A 15,683-nucleotide genomic window follows, 5' to 3' on the forward strand; every position below is an offset into this window, starting at 1 on the left:
AGTAAAAGAAAATGAAGAATAGAAAGTGGAGGAAGTTGGAGGGAAGCCGAGAAGTAGTTAATGAGGAACATGAGGAACAAGAGATTGAGAGTAAGAGTAATAGTTTGAGAAAAGGTAAGAAAAAGAGGTTAACATGAAGAGTGAAAAAACATAAGGATAGAATTAACAGTAATAGTTGGAGTGCGGGTTAAGCAAAAGTAAGATAAACAAGTAAGGAAGGCTAAGTTCGGGTGTAACCGAACATTACATACTTAGTTGAGAGCTATGGAGACAATATAAGGGAAAATCACCATGTAGGAAAATGAACCTCGGGTAACCCTGGAATGTGTTTGTATGACATGCATATCAAACGGCAGGTATTAAAGAGTATTTTGAGAGAGAGTGGCCATAGTTCTATAGGTGGACACCTTTTCGAGATATCGCCATAAAGGGGACCAGGGCTGACTCTATAATTTGTTTGTACGATATGGGTATCAAATGAAAGGTGTTAATGAGTATTTTAAAACGGAGTGGGCCTTAGTTCTATAGGTGGACGGCTTTTCGAGATATCGCCATAAAGGTGGACCATGGGTGACTCTAGAATTTGTTTGTACGATATGGGTATCAAATGAAAGGTGTTAATGAGTATTTTAAAAGGGAGTGGGGCTCAGTTATATAGGTGGACGCCTTTTCGGGATATCGTTATAAAGGTGGACCAGGGCTGACTCTAGAATGCGTTTGTACAATAAGGGTATCAAACGAAAGGTGTTAATGAGTGTTTTAAAAGGGAGTGGGCCTTAGTTCTATGGGTTGACGGCTTTTCGAGATATCGCCATAACGGTGGACCATGGGTGACTCTAGAATTTGTTTGTACGATATGGGTATCAAATGACAGGTGTTAATGAGTATTTTAAAAGAGAGTGGGCCTTAGTTCTATAGGTGGACGCCTTTTCGGGATATCGTTATAAAGGTGGACCAGGGGTGACTCTAGAATTAATTTGTACGATATGGGTATCAAATGAAAGGCGTTAATGAGTATTTTAAAAGGGAGTGGGGCTTAGTTCTATAGGTGGCCGCCTTTTCGGGATATCGTTATAAAGGTGGACCAGGGCTGACTCTTGAATTTGTTTGTACGATATGGGTATCAAATGAAAGGTGTTAATGAGTATTTTAAAAGGGAGTGGGCCTTAGTTCTATAGGTGCACGCCTTTTCGAGATATCGCCATAAAGGTGGACCAGGGGTGACTCTAGAATTAATTTGTACGATATGGGTATCAAATGAAAGGTGTTAATGAGTATTTTAAAAGTGGGTGGGCCTTAGTTCTATAGGTGGACGCCTTTTCGGGATATCGTTATAAAGGTAGACCAGGGGTGACTCTAGAATTAGTTTGTACGATATGGGTACCAAATAAAGGGTATTAAAGAGTATTTGAGCCGTTTATTTTGAAAGTGGCATAAGTCATTTCATGTCGTTTAGGTTCAGTGATAATTTGTTTGCATCTCTCCTCGCCTCCAGTTTCTTAGAGTCCAACATCCAAAAGATGCGATTCTTATTATTATTTTATATTTGTAGAATCATCTATATATGCATTCGTTCAAAAATAACAATGCATTTAAGACCACGAGTTGGAAATGACTTATGCCACTTTCAAAATAAACGGCTTATTTTAAGAGGGAGTGGGCCATAGTTCTATAGGTGGACACCTTTTCGAGACATCGCCATAAAGGTGGACCAGGGGTGACTCTATAATGTGTTTGTACAATATGGGTGTCAAATTAAAGGTATTAATAAGAATTTTAAAAGGGAGTGGTGGTAGTTGTATATGTGAAGGTGTTTTCGAGATATCGAACAAAATGTGGACCAGGGTGACCCAGAACATAATCTGTCGGGTACCGCTAATTTATTTATATATGTAATACCACGAACAGTATTCCTGCCATGATTCCAAGGGCTTTTGATTTCGCCCTGCAGAACTTTTTCATTTTCTTTTACTTAATATGGTAGGTGTCACACCTATTTTACAAAGTTTTTTTCTAAAGTTATATTTTGCGTCAATACACCAATCTAGTTACCATGTTTCATCCCTTTTTTCGTATTTGGTATAGAATTATGGCACTTTTTTCATTTTTCGTAATTTTCGATATCGAAAAAGTGGGCGTGATCAAAGTCAGATTTCGGCCATTTTTTATACCAATAGAAAGTGAGTTCAGATAATTATGTGAACTGAGTTTAGTAAAGATATATCGATTTTTGCTCAAGTTATCGTGTTAATGGCCGAGCGGAAGGACAGACGGTTGACTGTGTATAAAAACTGGGCGTGGCTTCAACCGATTTCACAGAAAACAGTTATCGTCCTATAATATAAGCCGCTACCAAATTTCACAAGGATTGGTAAATTTTTGTTCGACTTATGGCATTAAATGTATCCTAGACAAATCAAATGAAAAAGGACGGAGCGACGCCCATTTTGAAATTTTCTTTTATTTTTGTATTTTGTTGCACTATATCATTACTGGAGTTGAATGTTGACATAATTTACTTATATACTGTAAAGATTTCACTTAAAAAAAAATTTTTTTTTAAAGTGGGCGTGGTCGTCCTCCGATTTTGCTAATTTTTATTAAGCATACATATAGTAATAGGAGTAACGTTCCTACCAAATTTCATCATGATATCTTCAACGACTACCAAATTACAGCTTGCAAAACTTCTAAATTACCTTCTTTTAAAAGTGAGCGGTGCCACGCCCATTGTCCAAAATTTTACTTATTTTCTATTCTGCGTCATAAGTTCAACGCACCTGCCAAGTTTCATCGCTTTATCCCTCTTTGGTAATGAATTATCGCAATTTTTCGATTTTTCGAAATTTTCGATATAGAAAAAGTGGGCGTGGTTATAGTCCGATATCGTCCATTTTAAATAGCGATCTGAGATGAGCGCCCAGGAATCTACATACCAAATTTCGTCAAGATATCTCAAAATTTACTCAAGTTATCGTGTTAACGGACAGACGGACGGACGGACGGACGGACATGGCTTAATCAAATTTTTTTTCGATACTGATGATTTTGATATATGGAAGTCTATATCTATCTCGATTCCTTTATACCTGTACAACCAACCGTTATCCAATCAAAGTTAATATACTCTGTGAGCTCTGCTCAACTGAGTATAACAAGAGAAAGAGGAAAAGAGAGAAGAGTCGCAATAGAGTGAAAGGGATAGATATTGAGTGGGTCGTGTAGGGTAAACCTGAAAGAAACAGAGACAAACTGGAAGTATTTCATGTTATTCTTCACGTTTTCAGGGCTAGAAATGACGATCTTATAAGCTAAAAACTTCTTATTTGCCATCAGGTAAATCTATATAAAGCTCGTCTAAAATCTCTTTGGGGGTTATCGCGTCTTGCCTTTATTTATTTATAAATCTTGACGCTTTGTCTACATAAATATTTGTCCTTGAAACAGTATATGGTCAATACAAAAATTACGTATTATTAGTTTCCCTTATACTCATCCGTATCTTCGTTGTATTGCTTCAAATTGTCAGTCATCTCAGTGGCGTCAACGGTCTGTTTCGATATTCTTTAGTTGTGGGCAATGTGATAATCTGAAGATGAAGGCATTCCGTTCCGTTTACCAAAATATTGTAATTTCCTCTAAGGAGGTTCGTAGTTCTGATGCAGTGAAACAATGTTCTCGGAATTAACGCCAAAAAATTAATAAGTAAGATTTTTTTTGATACTGTACAAAAAAATCAACGTTGCAGACAAGTGGAGAAGCAACACTTCAATTTATAGGTGAGTTTTGTCAATGCGACCCCTTTTGTTGTATTATAAACTTCACCTGTCTGGTTTATTGCATCATAGTTCTTCTCGTAAGCAGCTTTTTTTTATCGGATTATAATAATAATTTTGGCGTTTAGTTTTCTGAAAATAATATCGCCCTATTGGGTATTCTCAGCTCTTTCGTAAGTTTATATGTTAGTTTCACAAAATATTACACACCGAATGAAAAATAAGGTACGATAAACTACAAATTCAGCCACTTCACAGAGCGCCAGGTACACTAGTTCAAAAGTTAGAGTCCAAGATTGCAACATTAGGGTAACACTTATTCCAGAAAAGAAAACGCTATTAGATTAGTTTAGTAGAAATATAGAAAAAAATGTTGGTGCATATATGAAAATCAAAGCTGATCAAAAATGGCAGTATTTATAGGAAGTTTTCAAACATTTTGCATATAAACTTGGAGTGTAATGCGGCTTGGTTGAACAGTTTGGCAGCGGTGCTGAATTTCCGCTCGTGCGTTGTGGTACTTTCAATGATTCCTGAAAAAGAAGGAGGTATAATATGCCCACTGCCGCATATTTAGCTTGAGCTTTAATTTAATTCGCAATAGAAGTGCCTAATGTCGTCGTCAATGCAGAGGATGTCATGTGCGACTTCCAAAACACGGCCAGCATATTTGGCCTGACAGTTGAGGCAATCAGATTCCAGCAAGTAACAGCACTACCACCTCTCATGGAAAGATTGAAAAAAATCCGTTCGGTATATCATTTGTCCTGTATAAAAAAATAAATGTAAGGCGCGATAACCTCCCAAGAGATCTAAGGCCGAGCTTCTCTTCCAATTTGCGTCGTGCTCCTCTTGATTTTCCCTACAAATTGGCCGGATGAGACCTACATGATTTTATGCCGACTCCGAACGGCATCTGCAAGGCAGATGAGTTTTCACTGAGAGCTTTTCATGGCAGAAATACACCCGGAGCGCTTGCCAAACACTGCCGAGGGGCGACCCCGCGGAGCACGGTACCATCACACCACGGTGTCCTGTATATAAATGTATAAAAAGTCGGTCGCATCATCTACCACAGGAAAGCTTGTCTTAAGAAGACGAAAAGGAGTTTCGACTAAAAACAGCTATGCTTATCAAATTGCATTTAAACTAATACATTCCTAAGCGTCGCAATTTGCTCTAATATCGGTAAGAGTAATATTATCATGTGGTAACTTCATATATACATAACACCGTTGCGTGCTAGTCTTTTCTCCTTTTTGTCAATTTAAAACATTTTTTCACAGGCCACGCTTGTCAGAGACGGAAAATACCAGCTAACCAACGAACAGAGAGCAGAAATATTAAATATATAAAAGCATCATTATAAATGAAAAATTCTGACTTATGTCTTTTTCCCTTAATGGTTGTTTTGATATTTTGTAAATAGTTGCTTGTTTGCGGACGCGCATACATATTTGTATATTTAAAAGTATGCTATTCTCGTTTTAAGAGCGGTACGCAGATCACAAGTAATTGCTCAAGAAAAATTTAGCCTTTTTTCTTGCGTGAAAAATGGTAGTATGGAAGTAATTTTGACGTTTAAATATCCACCGTCAATAGTGAAACAAGCAAGAAGAAGAGCACATAAACAAAAGAAATGTAAAGAATATCACTTCCCTTATAAGTGCCCGTTTCTCCTCCGCCGTGAAGTTCACTCTGCGCTTTTGGCGTTTTGGTGATTCAGCTATTGTTATTTCCATTTCTGATATAAAATAATAATTATTTATTGCAGAAAAATTTAAAAACCATGTGCTTACTTAATTTTTCCAGTTTGTTTACCTTTTTTTCAAGAAATATATGGCACTTGACATATTTCTTCCGGAAACCGGTGTTGGCGTATGCAAATTTGATGGAAAATAGTAGTAAAGTAGCGTACTAAATTTCTTGTAAGGGTTGGTACGCAGATCACAAGTAATTGCTCAAGAAAAATTTAGCCTTTTTTCTTGCATCAAAAATAGTAGTATGGAAGTGTTTTTGACGTTTAAAAATCCACGGTGAATAGTGAAACAAGCAAGAAGAGCACCTAAACAAAAGAAATGTAAAGAATGTCACTTCCCTTATTGGGGAAAGTATACACAAATATATATTTTTAAATAATTGTCTGTCTAATAAATGTTGTTATTTTTCTAGACTGGTCCTCAGCTTGGTCAGCTACACCACCAACATCAATTGCAGGCTGTGTTACATCTCCATACCAGCAAACAGGTGAACAGCAAATGCCACCGCAACTGGGTCCAATGCCACGACAGTCTGGTCTAATGCAGTCACAATCTGATATAATGCCACCTCAGCACCGTATGCACCAGCAATTTGGTGGCCATGAGCAACATGGTCCTCCAGGTATGCCGCCCGCATCTACTGGACCAGGTGGGGCAATGACACCACATCCAGTTATTCCAAGGTATATACCACAACAGCAACCGGGTTATGCAATGCCACTACAGCAGCAGCAACAACCTCCCCAGCCTGGCTATCTGCCAATGCCACAACAGCCGGGCTATCCACCACAACCTGGTTATCCTCAACAGCGGTTATCCTCTACAACAACCAGGTGCACCAGGTGGTTACATGGGTCAAATGATGCCACCAACACAATCTGGACAGGCGCCAATGATTAGTCAGCCACCCATGCCGGGTCAACCCCCAATACCCGGACGTCCTGGTTATAATGTATGCTAATACAACTAATATATTTCAAATATTGCTGATGATTATTTTTCTATTATTTTCTTTAGCAACTACCTGCACCTGGTACTGGTATATATCAACAGCCGCAACAGTATGATGAAGCCCAACGCCGTTTAGATCCCGATCAGATGCCAAATCCGACAAGCGTTATCATTGAAAATCAACATAGCGCATAGTAATGAACAGGGTTTATTACCACCATTGGTGACCACAAAATATATGGTACAAGATCAGGGTAACTCCTCGCCCCGTTACGTTAGGTATTGATATTCGAAATTAATGTTTTGTTTGGCAATTACATTGATCTTTCTCCTTTGCAGGTCCTCTTTGTATTGCATACCTGCATCAGCTGATTTATTAAAAACAACAGCTTTGTCCATTACACTTACCGTCTCACCAATGGCACGCACGGTTGAGGGTGAATATGAGCCACCCATTGTAAATTTTGGTGGATTGGGTCCAATTAGATGTAATCGTTGCAAGGCTCATATATGCAATTTGTAGATGCTGGTCGTCGTTTCCAATGTCTTATGTGTAAAGTAACAACAGATGGTAAACAAAATCTTTCACTTTTACTTGTTTTCATTGATCCATATTTTTTCTCAACAGTTCCAAATGAATATTTCCAACATTTGGGCCACACCGGACAGCGTGTCGATAAATATGAATGTCCTGAACTTGTATTGAGTACATATGAGTTTTTGTGTAAAAAATGTTGGGTACCGATAGCTCTCAAGGTAAACCTCAACTCATATCCAACATCAATGCCTTGCATTCAATTGTGGACGCTATACGCACTAAATTGGGTCCACGCAGTATGCCAATCAAAGCAACAACAACGTGCTTTATTGGAAAAATGCGCTGCCACAGCAATGTCCTCCAAACTTATTCATCAACAAAAAGATTTATTTTCTAAAATGGTTTTGGACGCTGTACTTTCCTTTGATGGACCCAAAGTCATACAAAAAATATAAAATCGCATTATAAAATATAGAATGGGATTGAAGGCTTTTATTCAGTCTATAATTTTCACTTTCAGACTAAGTGTGTATATACAAAGAAACACTAAAAACTAAAAATAAATATACATACAAACAGTGGCTCCGAAATCTATAATAGAAGCCACCTAAACAAAAGTTGCAAAAGTTACAAAGAATTAATCAAACTTTTGAAAAACGGACATCAAAATGTGTACCTTTTTTGGCAGAGGGTCTAGCAAATTTTTGAGTACGAAGTTTTGTAGCCCAATCAATTTCAAAATAATAGTGTAAATGCTAGAACGACTAAAAAGTTTATCTGAATTTTCAGAACTTTTTTGTAGAGGCTGTTGGAACATTTTATTCCACACAAAAGAAAATTTTTCTCAAAAAAAAAAAATTTTCTCAACAGCCTCTAGAAAAAAAAATTCTGAAAATTAGATAAACTTTTTAGTCGTTCTAGCATTTACATCATTATTATGAAATTGATTGGGCTACAAAACTGCGTACTCAAAAATTTGCTAGACCCTCTGCCAAAAAAGGTGCAAATTTTGATGTCCGTTTTTCAAAGTTTGATTAATTCTTTGTAACTTTTGCAACTATTGTTTAGGTGGCTTCTATTATAGATTTAGCTATATTTTGCAAATTAGAGTGCCTTTCTGTTATGCAAATTATACAGCCTTCCTGTTATGCATATTAATCGAGATTTTGGTACAATATACTAGAATATTTAATGGTTCATCTAATGGCCTGATTAGATCAAAATTTATCAAATGGCACACTCACGCTTCTGGCAAGCAAGTGACGATATGTACAGTGTGCGCCAAAACTAAAGCACCGAAAAGTCTCTGTTGCTTTTGGTTAAATAAAATCTTAAGTGCAAGTTCTTAATTCAATGAGGCGTATACTTTAAATTAGTTGCAACTTTTTTGACAGATAGCCCATTGGAAGTTTTGTCAAAAAGCTACAACTAACTTTAAGTACCCACTTAATTCTGACTATGAATATGCCCCAATATTTTGCTTTTATTTATGAAGACCACATCGACGGCTGAGTGGAACATCACCGTATTTCAAAACATTTTTCGAAAATGCCCTTTCTCAGAAATTGTTTCACGAACGCCTTAAATTAGAACTTGTTTCAAAAATGCCGTATTTCAAAACTTGGTTCAAGAACGTCCTATCTCAGAATGAGTTTCAAAAAAACGCCCTATCTCAGCTGGAAATGTATTTAGTTTTCGTTCAAATATGACATTTTGTAAACTCATTCTAAGATACGGCGTTTTGGAACCAAGCTATAAAATAGGGCGTTCTTGAAACAATTTCTGAGAAAGGGCATTTTTTTTAAATGTTTTGAAACAGGGTGATCTTCCACTCAGCCTTCGATATACTAAACAGTTATATATTATATTGAGTATATGTTCTTCCTTAATAAAAGATACTTTGTTCTAGGAAACTTATAATTTGACTTTTGTTAAGCTATGTAGATTTTCTGAAAGGAATATCGGTCCTTTATTTATGTCGCACACAATATATCATAAATTTCACCAACAGACTCCAATATTTACTCTTGGAGAGCTCATTAATAATACAATACAATAAATAATAATAAAGGCATGCTTTCAATAAGCGCCTATAAACTTCGCCTCTTATCCATAAAAAAATAAAATAGGTTTATTAATCTCTTATAATTGGAAATTTGTATCGAAATGCCATTTTAAAATGCTTTATAAACCTTCAATATTTTGTATTAATAATGGGATTAAATAAATATACCCCCTTATTCATAAAAAATATTGAGGGTTTATAAAGATTTTTAAAATGACATTTCCATACAAATTTCCAATTACATTAATAAACCTATTTGATTTTTTATGAATAAGGGGGATAATTTATAACTGTTTAGGTCCAATGCCTAACTTTTACCTGATTGACGGCGCCCCTCCCTAACGTTTTAATAATATTTCCAGCCACCCACACTCACGCCGCATTTGTGCGCATGCATGCACATGCATGCGTTTCATACACATGCACGTGTGTGTGTGCAGGTTGTCAGCACCCATGCACGTATATGTGGGGGGTGGTTGTATGTGTGGCCTTTCCCCTCCTTAACACCAGAGGACTTTTTCGCGGCTTAGCGGTTGTCATCAACGGGACAACCGGCCTCTTCTTCGATCGACCGCCAACCAGCACACATCGCCGAGGATCACCGTCATCACTTTCAACATAAAGGAAACCTTATAACCACTGTACATTTTCTTTTCACTTGAATTAAATCATATTATAACGAGGAAAAACCCTCTTGTGTTTTGCTTATTTCATTTCGAGTGAAGCACACCAATCCCGAGATCGACCCTTGTGCGCCTACCCACTGCCGGTTTACGACGCACTCAGGCAGAACATTGGTCCTTCGAGCCGGATATGAACCAGCGACCTATGGATCTACAGTCCACAACACAGCACAATTTGCCAAAGGTTTGCCACGAGAATTTATTTGCCACAGCATATCCCAGCAGAACCACCAAAAAGTTGGAAGTTTATACTATACACGATATTAGCAGCCACCGGAGCCACAGCCATCACATCAATTCCTCCAGCAAAAATAAAAAGTTTTATATTTCTTGCCAATTTTTTTTCAGTGTTGTTTTTTTGCAAAATAAAGAAAAAACCCGTGTAGTGCGCGAAAAATTGAAATCAAAAAGAAGTGAAAACAGTGAAGTTATTTAGTGAGCACCAATTTATTTTTCTATTTTCAAAGGTTAAATCACTTGGTTTGTTAGCCTTTACTTCGGTCCTTGTGATTATCTGGTCTATCCCTCCGCCAGTGGTAAGGTTTTCCTTAGTTTCGAATATCGCACGCATTTTTTCACTTTTTCAAAAATACACCCATTATCTGTGGAGGTGGGGAGTGGTCCCCCTTTTTTGTTGTTGCCGCTGAGACAAAAAGTCTGTAAATTAAACCTTTTTGCTGTTGTCGCTGCTGTGACAAAAAGTCCATAAAAATAAACCCTTTTCGTTGTCGCTAGTCTGACAAAGTCTGCAATAAAAAAAATAAATAATAAACTTCGAAGTTCAATAGTTTTTATTTAGGGCTGGGCAGGCATTTTAACTCTGAAGAGTTCTATTTTTCTAATCGGAAATTTTCTCGTTAATAAACGTAAATAAAACAATGGAAACCTACATCCGTTTAGCAGAGTCAATCGCAGAGTTTGATAAAGATTACAGCCTTATTCCGGAAAGCGACCATAGCAAACACACCCTTGCAATACAGCAGGAACAGTTGCGGTCCTTGTGGAAGAAGGTAAAGTCTGCGTTTGATTCGCTATTGGGATCTGATGAGGTGTCAGCGGATGACGTTATGGCGGTCAGAAAGAAGCAAAAGGCGGCATACGAAATCTACGTGCGATGTTCAGCGTCTATATCTGCTGAGGCAGAAAAATACAAGAAGGATGAAAAGAACGTCAACCCTGAGCAAGAACCTCATGGGCATAAAATTCGCCTCCCTGCTTGCGACACGGAAGTTTTTAAAGGGGATTATCTGTCTTGGCCAAATTTTCGCGACCTGTTCACGGCAATTTATATAAACAATTATAGCTTGAAAGGGGTGGAAAAGTTATTCCATCTCAACAACAAAACGCAGGGTGAAGCAAAAGATAACGTTAAAAAATGCCCTCTCACAAATGAAGGTTTCGAGATGGCCTGGCCAACTCGTGTGAAAGATACGAGAACAAACCTATCTTAGTTAACACACAACTACAAATTTTATTTAACTTAAAAAAGGTAGAAAGTTAGTGTGGCAGTTCAATAAAAAAGCTACAAAATGATATAAATAATTGTATTTCGTCCCTCAAATGCCATAAAATTGACACGTCCAATTGGGATGCAATCCTGACTTATCGCTGCTCAACCAAGTTACCAGAGAGCACGCTGGCTCTTTGGGAGCAAAGTATAGACCATAAAATGGACATATCCAAGTGGGAGGATATGGATAAATTCCTGTGTAATCGGTTTCAGACACTTGAAACAGTGTCTGGTTTTACAGGGCATACCACTTCGAAAGTGCAAAAACCAAACGCGTCGCTACAATCGACAGAACCCCCTACGAAAAGACTTGGTGCTTTTCAAACAAAAGTATCCAAGCAAACAATAAAATCAATTTGTAAAATGTGCAAATCCCCTGAGCACAGATTACGAAACTGTTCACGCGTTTTCGAGTTAACCCCAGTAGAAAGGATTAAATTTATAAAATCCACAAGTGGCTGCCTGAATTGTTTATCCCCAGGACACACCATGACGAAGTGCACCAGTTCCTACAACTGTTCCAAATGCCACTCTCGCCACCACACGCTCCTGCATGCGGATACATCTCAGCAAACTGCTCTGCGCAATCCTTTCAAAGATGCGAATAATATCCCAACAACTTCGGCACAGGCGCGACAATCTGCAAAACAGAATGTAAAATCCTGTCATGCCAATTCCAGCACAGGCGTGCTATTAGGAACTGCTCGCGTACCCATTCGCCAAAATGGTACCGACTTCTCTGCGCGGGCATTAATTGATTCAGGGTCTGAATGTTCCTTTATAACTGAAAGACTGAAACGCAGAATCAATTTGCCAGCGAGGAAAATGCATGCCCAAGTTTCAGGCATCACAAATGCGGTGTCAGCTCAGGTGAAAGAAGCATCCAAAATTGAATTACGTTCACCAATGGATGCCTGCTTCAGCCTGACTACACCCGTTCTAGTCCTAGCCAAACTCACTGGGAATCTTCCATCCTGTCATATCAACGCCATGAATATGCAGGCATTCCCAGACTTGGTTTTGGCAGACAAGAGGTTCTACATCAACGAAGACGTAGACCTAATACTTGGAGGAGACATATATCCACAAATTATACTGAGCGGTCTGAAAAAGAATGTACTAAATACACTTTTGGCCCAAGAGACAGTGTTCGGTTGGATACTAACCGGTCGCATCGAAGCACCGAGTCCAACGAAGAGCATCATGTCATTCTACAACGAAGTTGCGTTGGACAACCAATTAAAAGCTTTCTGGGAGGTTGAAAATAAAATGCTTAAGGAAGAAGAAATGTATTGTGAACAGTTATTTAAGGAAACGACAAAACGTGATGAAAATGGGAGGTATACAGTTTCGCTACCATTCAGGCAGGATTACCCTGAGAATATTAAATTAGTACCTTCCCTAAAGCGCGCATGTTCACAATTCTTCAGAAATGCCCCTCATTTCTGAATTACTGAAAAATCAAGAAAAAAAAAAATCAAGAGTTAGGGAAAGAGTATGTTCGGGTGTTATCAGAATACGAAACACTTGGACATATGAGAAAAATCAAGAATAATATACCATCCGGCGATACGGATAATTATTTCCTGCCCCACCACGCCGTTGTAAAGGCGGAAAGTACCACTACCAAGGTGCGCGTCGTCTTCAACGCGTCAAGTCCGACGGCAAATGGCATTAGTCTAAACGACATACTCCACCCAGGTCCAGTACTCCAAGCAGACTTGCCCATTTTAATTCTACGTTGGAGACTGTACCGCTTTGTCTTTAATAGTGACATGGAAAAGATGTATAGGCAAATTTGGGTGACCGATAATCATGCCAAATTTCAAAGAATTGTCCATCGAACATCCCCCAACGAACCCATCAGTCTTTACGAACTAAAGACTGTCACCTTTGGTGTAAACTGTGCCCCCTACCTCGCGATACGGTTACTTCTACAATTGGCTGATGATGTAGAAAATACCCACCCAATAGCATCGGGTATATTACGAGAAAGTATGTATGTCGACGACGTTTTATCTGGAGGACATACAATAGCGTCAACTATCAAAGCAAAAAACGAGATTCGCATTACACTCAGCTGGCTTTCCATTGCGCAAGTGGACATCAAATTGTGAGGAAATCCTTCAGGACATCCCCAAAACGGATCTGCTCAGCGAGGACTTCTTAGCGTTTGAAGAGGCTAGCTCGGTGAAGGTACTCGGAATACGATGGAACGCGCACTCAGGCATGTTTTACTTTACAGCAGGAGCTTCAGAGAATGGCGAGAACATCACCAAACGCGCAATCCTATCCGCTATAGCCAAACTTTTCGACCCTTTAGGCTGGCTTGCACCAATGGTCATAGTGGCAAAAATACTAATGCAGAATATCTGGTTAGAGGGCACCGGGTGGGACGAACCTGTCTCCCCAACTACCTTAGAACGGTGGGAAAATTTCACCCAACACTATAGCGAAATAGATAACATTAGGATACCTCGGTGGATAAATTTTTCACCGGAAGGCCACATAGAAATCCACGGCTTCTGTGACGCTTCCGAGACGATCAGGTTTTCATACACTTACTTTTAGCAAAAACCAGAGTAGCTCCAGTGAAAACCATCTCGCTACCACGTTTAGAACTCTACGGCGCCGTGCTGCTTGCAGAAATCATGGAATCAATATTCCGAAACATTTATTTGGGACCAGCAAAAGTTCACCTCTGGACGGATTCAACCATCGTACTAGCATGGATAAGAAAGCCGCCCTGTTCCTGGTCAACCTTCGTCGCACACCGAATCACTAAGATCATCGATATGGTCGGTAGCAAAGACTGGCTTCACGTGGACTCGGAATCTAATCCAGCGGATTTAGGAAGCAGAGGCCTACTTGCATCAGATTTGGTCAACAATTCGTTGTGGTGGCAGGGACCTTCTTGGCTGCAAGAAGACAATTCCCACTGGCCAGCACAAGAGACCGAATACAAAACGTCCGTTGAGGAGAAGAGGGCACAAACATATGCAACAACAAAGGTAGATCAAATAGATATTCTCGACCGATTTTAAAATCTGCCCAGGGCTTTGAAAGTTCTATCCTATGTTAGGAGATTCTATAAAAGAACGCATCCCAAAACTAAAGCAATGTTCCACGAAAGGTCGTGTATAATCTCAGCCGATGAGATTAAGGCAACGACTCAAGCATTAATACGAGTCTGCCAGAAACAATTTTACGATACAGAATATTTAAAATTGAAAAATAGGGAACCTATCGATCGAAAGAGTGAAATACTGTCACTCAACCCATACATCGACAAAGATGATATTATTAGAACAGAGGGCGTCTAGGGGCTTCAAAAGACATGTCATACAACTAGCGTCATCCGATCATCTTGCCTTACAATTGTAGGCTGTCTCGCCTTACAGTTATGATGGCTCATCATGACTCCCTTCATGGCGAGAACCAGCTCATGCTCCGTCTTATCCGAACCCAATACTGGATACCGAATGTCAAGACCATGATCAGAGTCATCATCCACAATTGCAAAACCTGCATTATTCATCGAAAGCAGGCGCAGTCCCAACTTATGGGTACCCTTCCCTGCGAACGGACTACTTTTACCCGCGCGTTCACCAATACCGGGGTAGACTTTGCGGGGCCTTTCGACATCAAAAGCTACCGCGGTAAGGGATGTCGTCTGTCAAAAGGCTACGTATGCCTTTTTGTCTGTTTCTCCACTAAGACCATGCACTTAGAGGCCACTAGTGACTTCAGCACCCCATGCTTTCTCGCGTTTTATCGCGAGAAGAGGATGTCCGAAAAACATCTACTCCGACAACGGTACGAACTTTGTCAGAGCTTCAAGATCTTTACGATCCGAATTTAAAGCCTTTCTGGCCAAAAGCCGAGACAAAACAGTCTCAAAGTATAGCCATCAAGCATAGAGCTGGCATTTTATCCCCGCCGCCGCTCTACATATGGGCGGCCTGTGGGAAACGGGAGTGAAGAGCTTCAAAAGCCACTTCAAAAAGGTCGCGTCTCCCCATAAGGATACTATGGAGGAGTTCCAAACACTTTTGTGCCGGATCGAGGCATGTCTAAATTCACGGCCTCTCAGCCCGGCGTCCAATGACCCAACGGGCCTGGAGCCACTAACCTCAGGACATTTCCTCACGGGCAGCCATCTTCTGGCGCCGCCAGAACCGGATGCAAACGAAAGCCCTGCCTCCATGCTAAATAGATGGCAGAAACTCAAGGCCTCCATCAAGCCTTCTGCCGGCGATGGAAACCCGAATATTTATCCGAACTTCAAAAGCGTGTGAAGTGGAAACACCCCAAACAAAATATACAAGTGGAAGATCTCGTTGTCCTCAAAGAGGACAACTTATCTCCCAACGAATGGAGGTTAGGTAGAGTCGTCAACG

At 39.5% G+C, this 15,683-nt stretch overlaps 1 protein-coding gene across 1 annotated transcript; it reads left to right on the forward strand.

Moving 5' to 3' along the window:
* The first annotated feature begins 5,895 nt into the window (after positions 1-5,895).
* Positions 5,896-7,814, forward strand: LOC137246753 (annexin A7-like). The gene is made up of 4 exons (XM_067777765.1): positions 5,896-6,488; positions 6,554-6,766; positions 6,827-7,058; positions 7,116-7,814. Exon 1 carries the CDS (start codon positions 6,035-6,037, stop codon positions 6,434-6,436), a length of 402 nt encoding a protein of 133 aa, XP_067633866.1. The 5' UTR covers positions 5,896-6,034; the 3' UTR covers positions 6,437-6,488; positions 6,554-6,766; positions 6,827-7,058; positions 7,116-7,814.
* The last annotated feature ends 7,869 nt before the right edge of the window (positions 7,815-15,683 follow it).

Source organism: Eurosta solidaginis, chromosome 3 (assembly GCF_040869045.1).
Source record: "Eurosta solidaginis isolate ZX-2024a chromosome 3, ASM4086904v1, whole genome shotgun sequence".
Lineage (NCBI taxonomy): Eukaryota > Metazoa > Arthropoda > Insecta > Diptera > Tephritidae > Eurosta > Eurosta solidaginis.